The sequence below is a fragment of the Stegostoma tigrinum genome, chromosome 28 (genome assembly GCF_030684315.1).
Source record: "Stegostoma tigrinum isolate sSteTig4 chromosome 28, sSteTig4.hap1, whole genome shotgun sequence".
Lineage (NCBI taxonomy): Eukaryota > Metazoa > Chordata > Chondrichthyes > Orectolobiformes > Stegostomatidae > Stegostoma > Stegostoma tigrinum.
In genome coordinates, this window is record NC_081381.1 from 15,559,299 (window position 1) to 15,578,510 (window position 19,212).

The 19,212-nt window shown below is 44.7% G+C and overlaps 1 protein-coding gene across 2 annotated transcripts in view; it reads right to left on the minus strand.

Annotated features, from left to right (window-relative positions):
• Positions 1–19,212, minus strand: part of h6pd (hexose-6-phosphate dehydrogenase (glucose 1-dehydrogenase)) — a 68,740-nt gene that overhangs the window by 38,481 nt on the left and 11,047 nt on the right. For both annotated transcript variants that reach the window (XM_048561480.2, XM_048561481.2), the window contains one exon: positions 9,475–10,135. In XM_048561480.2, the coding sequence (XP_048417437.1) occupies positions 9,475–10,104 (630 nt within the window). In that variant the 5' untranslated portion in view covers positions 10,105–10,135. The remainder of the gene's footprint in view (positions 1–9,474; positions 10,136–19,212) is intronic.

Consider the following 19,212-nt stretch of genomic DNA (forward strand, 5'->3'; position numbering starts at 1 on the left):
TGTGAAAATGTGCTCCTCCCCGGTGAGTAATTCAGATTGTGTGCATTGCTTAGTTCCTGGCTGGATGGCTGGTTTACCATGCAGCGTGACACCAACAGCATGGGTTCAATTCCTGCGTTAGCTGAGGTTGCCGTGAAGCATTCTCCTTCTCAACCTCTCCCCTCACCTGAGGGTAGTAAACCTCAGATTAAATCACCACCAGTCTTCTCTTTCTCTCTCTCTCTCTCTCTCTCTCTCTCTCTCTCTCTCTCTCTCTAATGAGACAGCAGCCTTCGGCTGTGGTGACTTTACCTTTAGTGGAGATGGTGTCTTTCGAATCCCACCATCTTCAATCGTATTCACTTCCAAGAACCAAGCAGAGTCCGCTCCCTCTCTCTGTTAGAACTTCCTGTCATCAGATGCTCTTGTTTGGAAATAATTCTAGTATCTTATCCTTATAAATCACAGGTCCAAGATTCAAGTGTTATTCCGGTTGCCTTCCTAGCCACCATTTTCGGAGCTTCAATATCCTTCACCATGTGCAAAGGCCAAAGATAATCTTCACTGTGCAGATACACCAGAATATTCTAAGAGTACTGTATCGCAGTCCTCTCAGTGCCTCCTAAAACCAAATATCTGTCCTATCTATGGGCATTGTACATTGTTTGAGTGCAATAACAGATCAATAATTACTTCCAGCTCTATCTCTCGACATCTTACTTTTAAAGTCTATTTCTTCCCAAAGTGTAAATGTGTCTAGGCTTCACTAATCTCTAATGATGTATTTGTCCACATTAAAGGACATCACCCAGACACAGGTTTATTTCCCCCATGTGGTCTAAAATTGGCAGTAACTCATTGATTTTTAAATCAATAACTCCTATGCATTTTTTTCCTGCATTCAACCATGTTAAAATGCTTCTATCAATGCCCCATTTAAATTGTTAACAAACACGATGAACTGCAACAGCATCAATTTGAAGGCCATTCTTAAGAACAACAAACCTCTAAGGACACAGGAACAGGAGTAGGCCATTCAGCCCCTTGAGCCTGTTCCACCATTCAATGGGATCACGGCTGATCTGTGGCCTATCTCCATGTACCTGCCTTTGACCTATATTCCTATATATCTTTGCTTAACCAAAACTAATTAACTATCTGTTCAGACACTTGAATTGACTACCCATCCAACAAAATATCGGTCCTTCTAATTCATTATATACACTCATTTTGAACCCCTACAGTGTGGAAACAGGCCCTTCAGCCCAAGTTCACACTGATTCGTAAAGCATCCCACCCACAACCATTCCCCTATAACCCCCACCTAATCTACACATCCCTGAACATTATGGGCAATTTGGCAAGGACAATTTACCTAACCTGCACTCCTTTGGACTGTGGGAGGAAACCGGAGCACCCGGAGGAAACAGGGAGAATGTGCAAACTCCACTCAGGCAGTTGCCCGAGGGTGGGATCTAATCCGGGTCCCTGGCGCTGTGAAGCTGCAGCGCTAACCACTGAGCCACCGTGCCACCCCTTAGCACAAGTCGCAGCAGTGGTGGGATACAAACCCATGCCACCTAGAAGACTGAATCTAACAGGAATCCAAATCTGTTCCTTATTGAGTCCCTTTTAGCAATGAATAGGACAACAGTCATCCATCCCTTTACCCATTGTATCAAGGCAACAAGGGGTATGGGATCTAAGCAGAAATATGGCATTGGTATAGAATTGAATGGAAGCATGGCCTCAAAGGGCCACATGGCCAACTTTTAGTTCTAGTTTCTATTTCTGCAAAGAATTTAACTTCTTGAAATCAAGGTGCATGGAATTATGAGGGATGTTTAGATACTATGAGCGATGTGGTGATGGAAATTGTGTGTAAGAGCACTTCTAGATATGAAAGAAAGAGAAAATAAAAAAAGAAGAGAGCTTAAGAAGGAGCAATTTCCTTTAGCTGGGAAACCAATAACTAACGGGTATAGATTGAAATTAATTGGTAAAAGGATTAGAGGATTAAAACTGAAGAATTTTTTTTAAATTCAACAGTGTAATAGTGTGTGGCTGCTGCAAAGATGTGAAGGCAGAAGCCCTCATCCTATTTCAATAACACTTGGACAAGCTTTGGAGATGCTGTAACTTATGAGGTTACAGAGCAAGCGCTGGGAGGTAGGAGAGGCTGGATAGCTCTATCCATGCTAGTACAGACAACGGGCCAAATGGTCTCCTCCTGTGCTATAACAATTTCTACGATTCAGTGAATTCAGTCAGGTTAGCTAGCTGGGTTTCTGAAACTAAGCTGGGAGTCCCATCGTGTGCTAAACAATGCCATCTAACAGTTTCTCTGTGTCTGATAGCAAACCTACAGACCTCTAATTATCAAGATCCAGTTTATTCTCCTACTTAGAAACGGAATTCTGTATTTACAGAAGGAAAAGTTCAGCTGAACATCTAATCCATTAAAATCCATGGAACTGAACCTATGGACAGATGGAAACTGATACTCCCCAATGTCAAAGAGTATGTCTACTGCAGATGGTTGGTGACTCTCTATCCACTGAAACAACTGTACTCCATTGGGCCAAAACCCAATTAAAGCACTTGAAACACAGACAAGCCGGACTGAGCTTAACAGCGTATATGTGGAAGTAATGTTTCCTCTTGTGGGAGAATCCAGAACTAAAGGTCACAGTTTAAAAATTAAAGAGGTCACCAGTTTCGAACAGAGAGGAGGAGAATTTCTTTCTCACAGAAGGTGGGGAGTCATAAAATTTTATGATGCAAAACGGGCCTCCTGGCCCATCAAGCTTGTACTCCCGAAGCTACATGAAATCTTCACTCGTCCCACTTTCCAGCTCAAGGCCCAAACCCTTGAATGTTATGACATTTCAGTTTGGAACTGTCTCCCTCAGAAGGCAGCGGAAGCACAATATGGAGTTGAGGTCACAATCAGATCAGCCATGATGATACTGAATAGCAACACAGACTCAAGGGGCTGAATGGCCTATTCCTGTTCCTATTCCGCATACTTGTACACATTTACAAAACAGAACAAGGGGAGGAAGTATGTGTCAGATGTTGTTATTTGCATCTTGTGTCTCTGATCCTAAATTGGAATTAAGTACTTGTTTATTGTAGCTCAGATATATATGGCCCTGGCACCCAAAAGCAAATGACAATGCCAACATTAGAGTCTCATTTCCTCACTGGAAACCTGTTCCCCATTGTCAGATCCAACTGCAGGAAAGGAATCTTGGAAGGATTGTAAACTATGAGGAGGACAGTGTGACACGTTGGCTGACTGGGAGGATAGGTGGCAGATGAAATTCGGGACAGAAAAATGTGAACTAATAGACTTTGATTGGAAGAACACTGAAAAACAGCAAACAACAGAGGACACAGTTTTGAATGGGTTGCAGGAGACTGGGTATAGATATGCACAGATCAATGAAGGTAACAGGACGGGTGAGGGCGGCAGTTTTTACTTTAATTCGCTCATGGAATAAGGGCATCGATGACTAACCCAGTATTTATTGCCCATTCCTAACAGCTCAGAGGGCAGTTAAGAGTCAACCACATCGCTACAGATTTGGAGTCACATGTAGGCCTGTCCAGATAAGGACAGCAGTTTCCATCACGAAAGGACATTAATGAATCAGGTGGGAGTTTCCAACAATCGATAGTGGTTTCGTGTTTAAGATTAGACTGTTAATTTAAAATTTAGCTTTTGTTCTATTGAATTCAAACCCTACCATCTGCCATGGCAAGATTTGAACCCAGGACCTCAGAACATTACCTGGGTCTCTGGATTAATAGTCTAGTGATTATACCACAAGGCTATCACCGTCCCATGTAAAGTTAATAAAGCATATAGAGCTCTTGGGTTTATTAATACGGGGACAAAGTACAAGATCAGGGAGGCGATATTGAGCTTTGTATAAGACACTTGTTAGAGCTCACCTGGAGGGCCATGTACTGTTGTGGGCACATTATAGGAAGGATGCGAATGCATTGGAGGGAGGGCAGAAGCACCTTATAAGAATGGTTCCGTGGATGAGAAACTTCAGTGATGAGGACAGATTGAAGAAGTTGGGACTGTTGGTTAAGAGGGGATTTGATCGAGGTTTTCAAAATCCTGAGCAGGCTGGATAGAGTAGACAGGGAGAAGACTGTTCCTGCTCATAAAAGGGACAAGGATGAGATGGCTTAGATTTAAAGTGACGTACAAACAAATCAAGAGTGATGTGAGAAACAAACATTTTCACACAGCAAGTAATTAGGGTCTGGAATGCACTGCCTGGAAATGTGGTGGAAGCAGGTTCAATCCAGGCATCCAAAAGGACATTGGATGATTACTTGGATAGAAATAGCGTGCAAAGGTATGGGGACAAACAGGAGATTGGCACCAAGTAATGACACTCATTTGAAAGGCTGGCGTGGGCATGATGGGCTAAATGGTCTATTCTGTACCGTAAGAATTCTGTGAATTAATGAAGGGCTTTTCCATTTCATTCAGAGAAGCTGGGATGGTCACTTTATACCGAGGAATATCATATTAGCCAATGAATCACTCAGTCCCAACAAATGATCATCACATCCCATAGACAGACTATTGGTCCAGAAACTCAACTGAAGTCTTCTGGGGGTCCAGATTCGAATCCTGCCACAGCAGATGGTGGAATTCAAATTCAGTAAAAAATATTTGGAATTAAGAATCATCAGATGAACTTGCACTATTGTTGATTGTCAGGAAGGCCCGTCAGGCTCACTCAAGTCCTTCAGGGAAGGAAATCTGCTATCCTCACCTGATCTACCCAACATGTGGCTCCAGACCCACAGCAATGTGACTGACTCTCAACTGCCTTCTGATCTAACTTAGCAAACCACTCAGTTGTATCAGTCACTACAAAATTTCAACAAAGAAATGAAACCGGATGGATAACCTGACATCAACCAAGACAACCGCAGAAACAGTCCTGTCGACTGTGCAAAGTCCTTCTCACTAACATCTGGGGGTTAGTGCTGAAATTGGGAGAGCTGTCTCACAGACTAGTTAAGCAACAGCCTGACATAGTCATACTCACAGAATCATACCTTACAGACACTGCCCTAGACACCACCATCACCATCCCTGGGTATGTCCTATCCCACTGGCAGGACAGACCCAGCAAAGGAGACGGCTCAGTGGGATACAGTTGGGAGGGAGTTGCTCTGGGAGTCTTCAAGAATGACCCTGAACGCCGTGAAGTCTCATGGCTTCAGGTTAAACATGGGCAAGGAAACTTCCTGCTGATTACCATATACCGTCCTCCTTCAGCTGATGAATCAGTACTCCTCGCTGTTGAACAACACTTAGAGGAAGCACTGAGGATGGCGAGGGCACAAAATGTTCTCTGGGTGTCCACTTCCAAGAGTGGCTCAGCAGCAATACTATCAATTGAGCTGGTTGTCCTAAAGGGCACAAAACTGGGCATCCATAAGGTGCTGTCGGCCATCAACAGCAGAAGAATTGTATTCCAGCACAGCCTTTAACCCCATGGCCAGGCATATCCCCCACTCAACCATTACTGTCAAGCCAGGGGATCAACCCTGGTTCAATGAAGAGTGCAGGAGGGCATGCCAGGAGCAGCACCAGAAATACCTGAAGATGAGGTGTCAACCTGGTGAAGCCACCAAACAGGACTACTTGCATGCCAAACAACGTAAGCAGCAAGTGACAGACAGAGCTAAGTGATCCCACAACGAACGGATCAGGTCTAAGCTCTGAAAACCTGCCACATCCAGTTGTGAATGGTGGTGGACACTGAAACAACTTACTGGAGAAGGAGGCTCCACAAATATCCCCATCCTCTATGTTGGAAGAGCCCAGCGCATCAGTGCAAAAGATAAGGCTGAAGCATTTGCAGCAATCTTCAGCCAGAAGTACCGAATGGATGATCCATCTTGGCCTCCTCCAGCGGTTCCCAGCATCACAGATACCAGTCTTCAGCCAATTTGTTTCACTCCATGTGATATTAAGAAATGGTCGGAGGCACTAGATTAGAATCCCTACACAGTGTAAACAGGCCACTCAGCCAAACAAGTCCACATCATCTCCCTGAAGAGCATTCCACCCAGTCTAACACTGTACCCTGCATTTCCCACGGCTAATCCACCTAACTTATAAATGTCTGGACACTACGGGCAATTTAGCATGGCCAATCCACCTAACCTGCACATCTTTGGACTGTGGGAGGCAACCGGAGCACCCAGAGGAAACTGGAGCACACTGAGGAAACCCATGCAGACACAGGGAGAATGTGTAAATCCCACACAGATAGTCATCAAAGCTGGACTTGAACCCAAGTCCCTGGCTCTATGAGGTAGCAGCACTAACCACTGAGCCACCGTACTATGGGCCCTGACAACATTCCAGCAAGAATACTGAAGACTTGTGCTCCAGAGTTTTCGGCACCCCGAGCCAAGCTTTTCAAGTGCAGGCACAATACTGGCAGCTACCCAGCATCGTGGAAGATTGTCAAAATATGTCCTGTACACAACAAGCAGAACAAATCCAACCCGGTCAATTCCCACCCCATTGGTCTACTCAGGATCATCAGTAAAGTGATGGAAGGTGTCAGTGACAGTGCTATCAAGCAGCACCTGCTCAGCAATAACCTGCTCAGGGACGCCAGTTTGGGTTCCACCAGGGCCACACAGCTCCTGACCTCATTACAGCCTTGGTTCAAGCATGGACAAAAGAGCTGGATTCCAGAGGGGAGGTGAGAGTGACAGCCCTTGATATCAAGGCTGTGTTCGACCGAGTGTGGCATCAATGAGCCCTGGCAAAACTGGAATCAGTGGGTGTCAGGGGACGAACTCTCTGCTGGTTAGAGTCATACCCGGCACTTAGGAAGACGGTCGTGGTTGTTGGAGATCAGTCATCTCAGCTCCAGGACATCTCTGCAGGAGCTCCTCACGGTAGTGTCCTAGGTCCAACCAACTTCAGCTGCTTCATCAATGACCTTCCCTCCATCACAAGGTCAGAAGTGGGGATGTTAACTGATGACTGCACAATGTTCAGCACCACGCACGACTCGATATTGTCACAGTTCATGTTCAAATGGAACAAGACTTGGACAATATCCAGGCTTAGGCTGACAATTGGCAAGTAACATTTATGCCACACAAATGCCAGCTAATGAAGATCTTCAATAACAGCCAATCTAACCACCACCCCTGGACATTCAATGGTGTTGCTATCACTGAACCCCTACTATCAACATCCTGGGATTACCATTGACCTGAAACACAGCTGGACTCACCACGTAAACACAGTGGCTGCAGGAGCAGGTCCGAGGCTAAGAATGCTGCGGCCAGTAACTCACGTCCTGACCCTGCCAGAGCCTGTCCACCATCTACAGGGCATATGTCAGGAGTGTGATGGAATACTCCACACTTGCCTGGATGGGTGCAGCCCCAACAACACACAAGAAGCCTGACACCATCCAGGAACAAAGCAGCCCACTGGATTAGCACTACATCCACAAGCATCCACTCCCTCCACCCCCGACGCTCAGTAGCAGCAACGTGTACTATCTGCAGAAATTCACCAAATATTCTTAGACAGCACTTTCCAAGCCCACAACCACTTCCAACTAGAAGGGCAAGGGCAGCAGATACAAGGGAATACCACCTCCTCCAAGTTCCCCTCCAAACCACTCACCATCCTGACTTGGAAATATGCCGCCGTTCCTTTGTTGTTGTGGTGTCAAAATCCTGGAATTCCCTCCCTTTAAGGCATTCTGAGTCTATCTACGACATGTGGCCTGCAGCAGTTAAAAAAGACAGCTCACCACCACCTTCTCAAGGGCAACTAGGGACGGGCAATGAATGCTGGCCCAGATGTCCACACTCTACACATGAATAAAACAGAAATGCTATGCCTGCGCACTACAAGAAAACTGGGTGGACAACTAGACATGTCACTTGTACTGAAGATTAAAAGATTTCTCAGCTCTTTTACTGTACCCTGAGCACAGTTTGATAGGCCAGATACTATGAGGCTACCAACAATTATGTGGTTAATGCAAGAAATGACAAACTACTCTCTACAAGGTCCATCATTTCCAAACCTGGTAAGTATAGTGATGTCCCTTTGCAGTGCGTCTCCCTCTTCTCAGTAACATACACTACGCTATGGTTAGCAGCAGAAACCTTGGCTCATTTTGTTCTGTCGCTCAATATTGGGATGCCAATAATGGCATCGCCATCACAGTCCTGGCTGTGAGAGACTTTCTCATTAAAGATCTTCCGATGTGTGCAGTTCCGCACCATATAGTAGTGAGAAGCTTCTGGGGAATTAAATTTCTCTCCTTATTTTGATAATAATTAAGGAAGGTTGCTGTAAGCTTAGTGGTTACATAACAACAATCCAGAAAACATGAGTTTTCTACCTTTCTATTCCCGCTTTTGTCTACACTGGCAATGCAACCAAGATCAATGTCAGGCTGAGAATTTGAACTCAGTTTAAACATCTAGAAATAAAAATGTGACATTCATGAGAGTGGCCGTGAAATTGTTCGATTGCAATTAAAAAGACTGAAGCTTTTCAGAGTAGGTTATATTTAACCAGCCTGGTTCATACATGGCTCCCATGTGGTTGATTCAGGAGTGCCTTCTGAAGTCATTGGAAACTAATCTAGAATGGGTTACAAATTTGCAACGGTAGTAGATTCGCCAACTTTAGGTACATTTAAGTCGTGATTGGATAAGCATATGGACGTACATGGAATAGTGTAGGTTAGATGGGCTTGAGATCGGTATGACAGGTCGGCACAACACCGAGGGCCAAAGGGCCTGCACTGTGCTGTAATGTTCTATGTTCTATGTTCAAATGTCTGTCTCACCGGCAGCACCCACCTACAAATAATGACGATAAAAAATGATAACATCACTTCATTATGCCACCTCACACAATTAGGAAAGTTTGAAGAGCTGTCGATGCTGCTGGCAAGGCCTGAGTTTATCGAACGTGAGAAAATGATGAAGAGTTATCTTCTTGAACCATTGCAGTCCTTGTAACTTACAAGTTTGACAGCAGTTTGGATGGCTTGTAAGGCATTTCCAGAGGGCCGTTAAGAGTCTGTGACATTACTCTGGGACTTGGGATCACATATAGGGCCAGATTAGGGAAGGATGGTCAATTTCCTCCCTAAAGAACATGAGCGAACTAATTTGTTTTTCACAATGACCCAATAATTTGCATGGTCCCCAATACAGGTGCTAACCTTTCATTCAAGATTTATTTAGCTATTTTGCTGTGATAGGATTTGAACTTGCATCCCTGCATTATTTGTCCAGCTCTGCAAGTCCAGTCATATTACCACTGCGCTACCACAGCTGCTGTACTGTAGTGTTCCACAAATCACTCAAAAGAAAAACGTACAATTTTGAAGAACACGAGCAGCTGTACCAGTTTACTGAGATTTGTTTGATAGTAGGAGCCGCACTCACCTGTTTACCCAGGTAATGGTCAATCCTGTACATCTCCTCCTCTCGGAGGACCTTCTGCAGCTCTTCGGCCAGCCGCTGGGCAGAATGAAGGTCATGTCCAAAGGGCTTTTCCAGGACAACACGCAACCAGGACCCTCCCCGCGGCCGACAGGTGGCATTAATCTTGGTCGCGGCGTCGGCATAGGCAAAAGCGGGAATAGAAAGATAGAAGAGGCGGCCTTCCTCCCGAAGCCCCTCTTGGGCCAGCGTCTCCTCGATCTTCTTGTTCAAAGCGGAGTAGTCTTCATGAGTGTCCAGTTGGTGGTACTGGGTCAACTTCAGAAACTGATCCTTGAGCAGCACGCATTTCACTGACGGCACATTTGGCAAACAGGAGAGGCCTTTCAGAATCTCGTACATTACTGGTGAAGCTTCCAAGGAGCTGAGGCGGGTGCCCCCATAAAAGCTCAGGCTGTGGGCACCACCAAGCTGCTCTGCATACGACTGAAACAAACCTTGCCACAGGTACTTTTTGGCCAAGTCCCCCGTGGCCCCGACTAAGACAACAGAAATGTGGGACTTGGATTCTGTGCCAAGCACACGCGGCAATCCACAGAGAAGCAGGACACAGGCAGCTTGTGCAGAAATCATTGTTGTAACAGGCTAGATATCCTTCAGGAACCTTTGAAAATAGAGACAAAAAGTAAATGGCATATCGTTCTAGTTTACATTAAAAAGATGGCTTTTTTTAATCATTGGCTACACCTGACAACAATACTCAATAACTTTAAATGGCATGTCATTTCTCCAGTAAACATAAAATACTGGGGCTGCTGGAAATATGGAGAGAAACAGAAGCATTGGAAATGTTCAGCAGGTACTACTCTGTTGTTTATACTCAAATGCTTGGTCAATTTGCTACAACTATGACTACTTCTTTGCCATAAGACCCACAACATCTCAATCGCTCAATATTCCCATTCTCTGCCCTATCCCCGAGCTTCCCTTTCATTGTTTCTTTGCCCATCCCCAGAAGTGTCAAACCCTTCACATCTCAACTTTCCTTCAATTCAAAAGAACAGTCTTAATCAACAGGAGCCATTCACTCTATCTCCCTCTCTCTCTACAAACGCTGATAGATCTACACAGTATTTCTAGTCCTGTCTGTATTCCACGCAACGTATTTTCTCCATCTTGGTTGTCCAAAAGTGCTACAACAGACAGATACTTGACCAGTCGGGAATCAAGGGTAATTCTTTATTTATTCACACGATGTGGCCATCTCTGGCTGCACTGGCAATTTATTCCCCATCCCTAACTGCCCAGGGGACAGGTAAGATTCAACCACATTGCTGTGGGTATGGAGTCACATGTAGGCCGGACCAGGTAAGGATGGCAGTTTCCTTCCCTAAAAGGCATTAGTGAACCAGATGGGCTTTTGCAACAATCAACAATGATTCATGGTCATCATCAGATTCTTCATTCTAGACTTCTTTTACTAAATTCAAACCCCACCATCTGTCATGATGGGATTTGAACCCAGGTCCCCAGAACAACACCTGGGTCTCCAGATTAACAGTCCAGTGATAATACCATTAGGCCATCTCCTACCCACAATGGAGAGGAGGTAATGGAGAACAGGCAGGAAAGTGAAAGTGAGGAATATTGGATCCTATTGGATTGGCAGAGCAGGCTCCAGATGAGCTACACCTATTTCTTATGGTCTGATGGTCCAAGTACAATCATTCACTTTCAAAATGTTGTTATATGTGTAAGTGTGGCAGCCATTGTGAACCCTGGTTCCCTTCAGCAGGAAATTAGATGAGTGACCAGCAAATCTGTTTTTGTGGGATGAATTCGGCAACGAATATTAGCCAGGGCACCGGGAGGCATACGATTCTGTTCAGCAAACTGGTTACAAGTACTTTAATAGACGGTCAGGGCAGGGGCCAGCCACTGGAGATAAACAAGAGCTGGAAGCTTTGAATAACTACTCTGCTTCCCCCAGAGGTTTTGTAACTTTCCAAGCAAAGAGCTGGCAGGCTGCATTCATTCATTAAAGTGCACACACTCAACACACTGTATCACTGCTGAGTGCCCTTAACAAGAAACTAAAGAGACATCTTTCCACTGGAGAGATGCCAAGAGTCAATGCACCCAAGGTATTTGCAGGTCATTCGAGCAGCCACTCAGCCTTTGAATAAATAATGTTCTCACCAACTTTCACCTGTCTCCAAGTTTGTTTGCTGGGCTCCCTGTACAGTGAAACTCTACTCACTGCCAATCCAACACCCTGTGACAGGGTGAGTTAATTGGAAATTAAGGTATCCTCATTTAACAACAGGACGGGTTCGGCCAGCCCATGGGCAACATGCAAGCGCTCTTGTGACACTGTGGTAGCATCCATACTTCTGAGCCGGGAGGACTGGTTTCAAGTCCCACTTGGTCCTGAAGCATGTCAGCACATCGCTGAATTGGGTTGATTAAGGAATCTTCCGCAGGGCAGCAAGAACAATCAGAGGCGAGTCAGGAAGGTAACGGACTTCCCACCCATTGTCCAATTAAATGCGTCCGACCATCAAGCTCCTCCCAGGGGGAGGGCACAAGGTCCCCTTTGTGTGTCTTAATGTGACACTTGTCAATGAGAAAACAGACCACAGCAGCACCTAGAGGAGTAGCACATGTTTTCAATAAAGCATGCTGCATACAAAGCAAATCACCCCTCCCATGCTCTCGCTCTGTAAATAAAAGAACATGGCCTCCTCCTGCTCACTTCCACTATCTTTGTTTTCATCTCTCTCTCTCTCTGTTCTACAACAGTCTCTTTCTTTCTCTTTGGCTTGACTTTACAATGTTTTCCTCACCCCGTTGTGCGTTTTAACAGGACAGATGTTGCACGTGTGGAATGGTGAAAGAACTCAGCACCAACAAGCTCCCCTTCAGGGTGGAAAATTCAACAAAAATATAGTGCCCCTGGATCCCTTCCATGCTGACCCCACTTCCAATGTTACACACTTTCCTCCTTCAAAACCTGGTTAAAATTGTGGTTCCTAACCCCACCATGTACTGCCTTCCATTTGGCTCCTATCACTACTCATATCTTTCCCTCTTTGATGCTTTCATGCTGCAACTGTACAAAACGCTAGTGCGGCCTCATTTGGAATATTGTGTACAGTTCTGGTCGCCCCATTACGGGAAGGAATTGGAAGCATTGGAAAAGGTGAAGAGGAGATTTACCAGGATGTTGCCTGGTCTGGAGCGCAGGCCCGATGAAGAAAGGCTGAGGGACTTGGGTCTGTTCTCTTTGGAGAGAAGGAGGCTAAGAGGGGATTTAATAGAGACATACAAGATGATCAGAGGGTTAGATAGGGTGACAGTGAGAGTCTTTTTCCGAGGAGGATGACTTCAGCTTGTACAAGGTGGCATAGCGACAAATTGAGGGGTGATAGATTGAAGACAGATGTCAGAGGCAGGTTGTTTACTCAGAGAGTGGTAAGGGCGTGGAACGCCCTGCCTGCCAATGTAGTTAACTCAGCCACATTAGAGGCATTTAAACAGTCCTTGGATAAGCATATGGATAATGATGGGATAGTGTAGGGGGAGGGGCTTAGATTAGTTCACAGGTCAGTGCAACATCGAGGGCCGAAGGGCCTGTTCTGCGCTGTATTGTTCTATGTTCCCTTGGCTCTGCCATCAATTGTTTCATGTTTAATCCTTCATCTACTTCCACATCCCATAACCAAAGATAAGTGGCTGTTCCCTGACATTTTCTTCCAAAATAGTCTTCCTTTTCAAGAAATCAATTTAGAATGAGGAAAGAACCCTTTTATCTCCTTACACCTCTCTGATGTGGTAGTGGGTGAGACAGTTTCTGCTGTTCCATAACCCATCACCTTACTTCCAGGTTTAACACATTGTGTTAATCTATAGTCTTGCTCCAATTCCCCATGCACCAAACATTGAGGTTTTGCCACTTAATTGTAGAAATATTATTTCCCCACGGTAATATTCATTAGTGAATGTAATAAATGCATGTAATTTCAACATTGCATAACCAGAATTGAAATCACAACCTTTGTTATTGGATATAATGCATATTCGAATACCTAATACCCATTCTTCGAAAAACGGCAATGAATTATTGAACAACAGGAGCTAACTGTATCACTAGCTCTTGCATAAGGGAGAAATGAACAGACTAAATAGAAATAAAGAGATAACAAGGCGTGGAGCTGGATGAACACAGCAGGCCAAGCAGCATCAGAGGAGCAGGAAGGCTGACATTTCAGGCCTAAAGCTTTCCTGCTCCTCTGATGCTGCTTGACCTGCTGTGTTCATCCAGCTCCACGCCTTGTTATCTCAGATTCTCCAGCATCTGCAGTTCTTACTAACTCTGAGACAAAATAGAAAGGTTTCTTTCCTCATTCAAAGTTAATTTATTCTTTAAAAATTGACATTCTGGAAGGAAATGTAAAGTCACAAGGAAGTGGCGGAGGGGGGGGCTCTCTGGCCTCTCATCACACAGCTTTGAGAGTGGTGCCCTGGTCAATGTTTACTCCTTAATCAAAATCACAATAACATAATTATCCTATAAGTAAACCGAAAGTGCTGGAGAAACTGTGCAGGTCTGGCAGCATTTACAGAGGGGAAACAGAGTTAATACTTCAAGTCCAATGACCCTTCTCCACAGATGCTGCAGGACTTGCTAGGCTTCTCCAGAATTTCTTTTCTCATTTCCAGAATCTGCAGTTCTTTGTTTTATTTCATTACCACATTGTTGTTTGTGAGGGCTTGCAGTTTGCAAATTGGTTGCAGCATTTCTTACATTACAACAGTGTTTACAATTCACAAGTAGTTAATGGAATACGGGTGAAGCTGTGAAAGGCGCTACACAAAATTGTCCAGTCTTTCTTTTTCTTCCTTATTGAAGCCGAGGGAGGTCAGTTCTATTTTCATGCTCCTGTATTCTGTTGGACATATCCCGACTTATTCTTTTGGAACATTGTGAGTTTGAAGACTTATAACAAATGTGTTTTGCTGTTGATTGCTCTGGGGTGGATGAGATCAATATTAGCAGATGGAGATACTGTACTTAGAAGTTGCACAGATGTAAACTTTACACCTAGCCATGCTCCCACCCTTTCTCTGAAGCATCACAACACAATCTTACATAGCTGGATTGGCTAGAGCTTTGTTCATTGGAGCAAGGGAGATTGAGAGGTTTCCTTATGGGGTTTATAAAATAATGAGGGGGATAGCTAAGGTGATTGGCAGGTGTCTTTTCCCTGGGAAGGGAGATTTCACGATTAGGGGGCATGTTTTTAAGGCAAAGGGAGAAATGTTTAAAAAAGAGGAAGTGGTAGAGGTGGGTACAGTTACAACATTTAAAAAACATTTGGATAATTACATGAATAGGAAATGTTTAGAGGGAAATGGGCCAAAAGCAGCCAGGTGGGACTAGTTTAGCTTGGAATTATGGTCGGCATGGTCTGGTTGGACCGAAGGGCCTGTTTCCATGTTGTGTGACCCTATGACAATCAAAGTTTGGACATCCCTGCTCAAAGCCCCACACAATTTCACATCTCAATCCGAATTTGCTTTCCAGCTTCACCACCAAAATGGCTGGTGTACGTTGGGGGCCTGATGCAGTGAAACCATCTCCCACAAGCAAACTGAAAATACACCAAAACATTCAACAGGTTTTCAAGAACAGATTTATGGAAATGCCAGCAAAGTTGCTGAAATATAAATGTGGCGTGCTGGCTCTGCTGAGCGAATCATACAATTCAGGTTCTGTCCCTGAAAGTGTTCACCAAACTACAAATGTTATTTATTTCAATGAATATCAGGAAAGTGGGAATAGCACAGCTTGGAAATGTAATGGAGATCTCTTCATGCCAAACTTTACTCCCTCCCTGTGTCTGGTCATCTCATTTTCATACTCAAATGCTAAAATTCATTTCACATCCCTACTCGGAACACCATAGTAAAGCTACTAATAAACCAACAACTATTGATTTAAAAATTATGTTTCATCCATATTTGAATCCAGCAGGCCCACAACAGTTCTGTAAAAGGACAGAATTTAATTGCCTTGGTCCAGTCTGACACAGCTTAGAGCAAATGACTTTTCTCAAGCAATCTGCCATTCTCCATCTCAGTAATCATGCAGTCTCCCTCATGAACTTATGTGGCAAGCGCAGTAGGCTTTCTGACATACCCGCCTCTGCAGACATAACTAAAGCCTGACTGCACAGCACTTCAGATGTTATGAGCCAGGAACCGGCTTGACCATTATCACCAAAGACATAACCCAGGAAGTTTGCTCGTTGCTTTCCAGACAGGGACCTGGGGGTGCTGGTGGACGAGGTGGCAAAAAGGAGGCCCCTCCTTTTCCCTGAGATTGCAAAAGGAGGCCACGCCATCAGGCCCAGCCACTCTGGACCTAGGGAGCAGCCCAGTGAGGGCTGGGGGAGACAGGCAGCTGACAGAGCAGATTAAGTGATCAGAACGTACCCTGAGTGATAAGAAACAGCCAGCAGGGCAGAAAGAAGGTTAGTAGCAGGATATCCGCAGGATAATAAGCACCAGCTTCTCTCTGCTCCGAGACACTCACATGGCCACAACTCACTCTAACTCTGCCACTACAAACACCTCCACCCCAGGCACATGCTTTAACTGTCACATGCTTCATGTTCACCTAACAGCTCTCATCCTCTCTCCCCTCTCCCAACTCCAGTTGGCACTGTCAGTCCTTGATAACAAAGTGTGGAGCTGGATGAACACAGCAGGCCAGGCATCATATTAGGAGCACAAAAGCTGATGTTTCGGGCCTAGGTTGCTGTGTTCATCCAGCCCCACACTTTGTTATCTGGGATTCTCCAGCACCTGCAGTTCTCATCAGCACTGTCAGTCATTTCCAGTTTGGCAATTTGAGACACACCATCGTCTGTTATTCTCAATTCCAATCATTTAACCTGATTTGTCGGCTACGTCCCTCCCGCAGCACTCCAAACCCCATCCCCACCATAAATGCTGTCCCCTCTACACTTCACATCAGCTCTGATAAAGAGTCAGCTGGATTCGAAACATTAGCTTGCTCTCTCTATTGATGCTGTCTGACCCACTGCGATTTCCAGCATTGTTTTTAATTTTCAGCTCTCATCCACCTCATCCTCCCAAATTATTCACCAATCCTGCCCTCTGCACTTTCTGCTCATTCACTTGAGGATAATTCACCACTGCTCCTGCTCAGGGGTCAACACAAACTGCTCCTCCATCTTACTCAACCACCCCATTCGGGTACACTGCAAGAAAGTATTGGCCCAGAGCCCAGAGTGATGCCTCCGGGAAGATATACCCATAATTCCTGGAATGCTTCCCATATGAGCTGCTAAACTGACCCTGACCCAAAGCACAGGCTACAAGATCACCAGGATGTGGTCTCTGGTAGGACCAAGTGTGACCGGTCATGGCTGAAGGCTGGAACAGGACCAGCCCATCAATTGTCTTTGGTGATATCCACAAACTAACTGTCATTCCCCTTCACCTCAATAAAGACTGTTCCCCTGACGCGCATGCAGTACATTTGCTGTGTAAAAAAAACTGGCACTATCTCCATTTTCAACACTGATGAAGCGCAGGGTCAAATCCATTCCTTGCCTGACCGACGGATTGACTGGTCAGTCAATGATAATGACTGACCTCTCTCTCTTCACTGAAAACCAACACAAGCACAGAGGCTGGCAGGCCTGTAACTGAGCACTGAAAACCTGCTGTTCTGAGAAACCAGGTGTGAAATGGACAGGGGCTGGCAGCTTCAAAGAAGGTGGAAATGTAACTCCAGCGTTGAGAGCTAGCTAAGAGCCATAAGAGTTCGTGTGAGTGGATGAAATGTCCAGAAGAATGGTGGTGATGGAACGCTGAGAATGTCATTCCAAAGAAGAGGCTTCACAATGGCCAGGGCAAATATTCAATGAGCTGCAGCCATCCAGCAATCCATTTGGATTTGGGGCTTTGTGTCTCAGTAGACGACAGGAGAACTGGAAGTGGTGTATAAATAGGGGGAGTTGGAGATTAATTCAGATGCAAAGGCAAAGAATAAGGTGGTTATCACTGAGTGATGAGATCCTGATAATATTATTTGAGGCTAGAGGGCAAAATCAGGAAAATCTTTCTCAACGACAAAAATATCACTTTTTCATTATCACTGTTTTTCCCATCCTTTCCAGCATCACTGACACCACATTTACGAAAAGGAACAAAATTCCATCATAATGTTGTTTTTAAATCAGTCTAACTCAATTTGCCCACTTTTGATAGGCAAGTGTATTAATGCAAAGGAACCAAGACAGGTAAATGGAGTTAAGATACAACCTGTAATTCGACAGCAGTGCAACTTTGATGGGCTGAATGGCCTCCCTTCCTTTGCTCTGTACAGATTATGTGAGCACAAATTCAAGTGGTAAATCAGATGCTAAAGGATGCCTTGCTCTAAGAACACTAAATGTAGGTACACTAATGTAGGTGAGTGGAAATTTAGTACGAAAGCTTGCATCTTTGAGTTAAGTGAAAGTGGGCATGCAACAATACTTAGAATCCCCACAGCACAGAAACGGGCCATGCAACCCAACAAGTCCACATCAACCCTCTGAGGAACATCTCTTCCAGACCCATCCCCTACTCTATCCCTATAACCCTCCATTCTCATGCCTATGTACCTCACCTACACCCCTGAGCACTATGGGCAATTTAGCATGACCAAGCCACCTAATTTGCAAATCTTTGGACAGTGGGAGGAAACTGGAACACCCAGCAGAAACCCACGCAGACACAGGGAGAATGTGCCAACTCCGCACAGACAGTTGCCCAAGGCTGGAATCGAATATGGGTCCCTGGCGCTGTGAGGCAGCAGTAGAGCTAACCAGTGAGCCACCGTATCACCCTTGGCTACGACATGTATTTTGTCCTGTCTTATTTTGAAGAGAGGTATTAAGACAGAAGCGCTGACTTGTCTATTCAAAGCCAATAAAATAAACTGCTTGTGAGTCCTTGGGTTTTTTAAAAAGTTGGAGCAATAAAAGCAGCCTGAATGGGTGGGTCAAGCTCCCGCAGAACCAGCATTTTTCATTTTAGCAGCTGCAGGTGTGTTGAAGCTGGATGTGGAAGCTGTTTTGCCCTCTCTCTCCGTTACTGCTAAAAGCTAAAGTTCGCTTCCTGCTGATTGTCTCACATGCAATTCTATCAATTTTATGAATTTGTCTTCATCCAGAGGTGTATATATGATATTACTATACTGGAACAGTTACTGCTTAGTAGTTAAATAATCTACTATTCTGTTAAGTTTTCCAATAGAGTTAAGTTATTCCAATTCTGTCTTTTGTTTGTATTTTATCTATAGTGCATGAATAAAGTGTTTTGCTTCAAATCCGCTAGTTTGACTAATCGAGTTGTATCTGAAATGCAAAACCTCACACTTACTTTTAAATAAGAAAAACTTTGGGTCTAGGCTACCTTATTAATATATCTTGATGGGCTTTCGTCTAGTCCATAACAGATTCCATTGAAATGTAACACTTTCACTACTGTATAACTACAGTAGAAATAAGCTCAGTACAAGGACTAAAATTAATCAATCTCTGTTTCTCTCATTCCAAAGACTGGACTGAAGGTTTCTACAGACCTGTGAGCTGATCCAAGTGGTGTCTCTGTACAGTGGTTTCTCTTTGCAAACCAGATGGGAATAACGGATAGGGATTG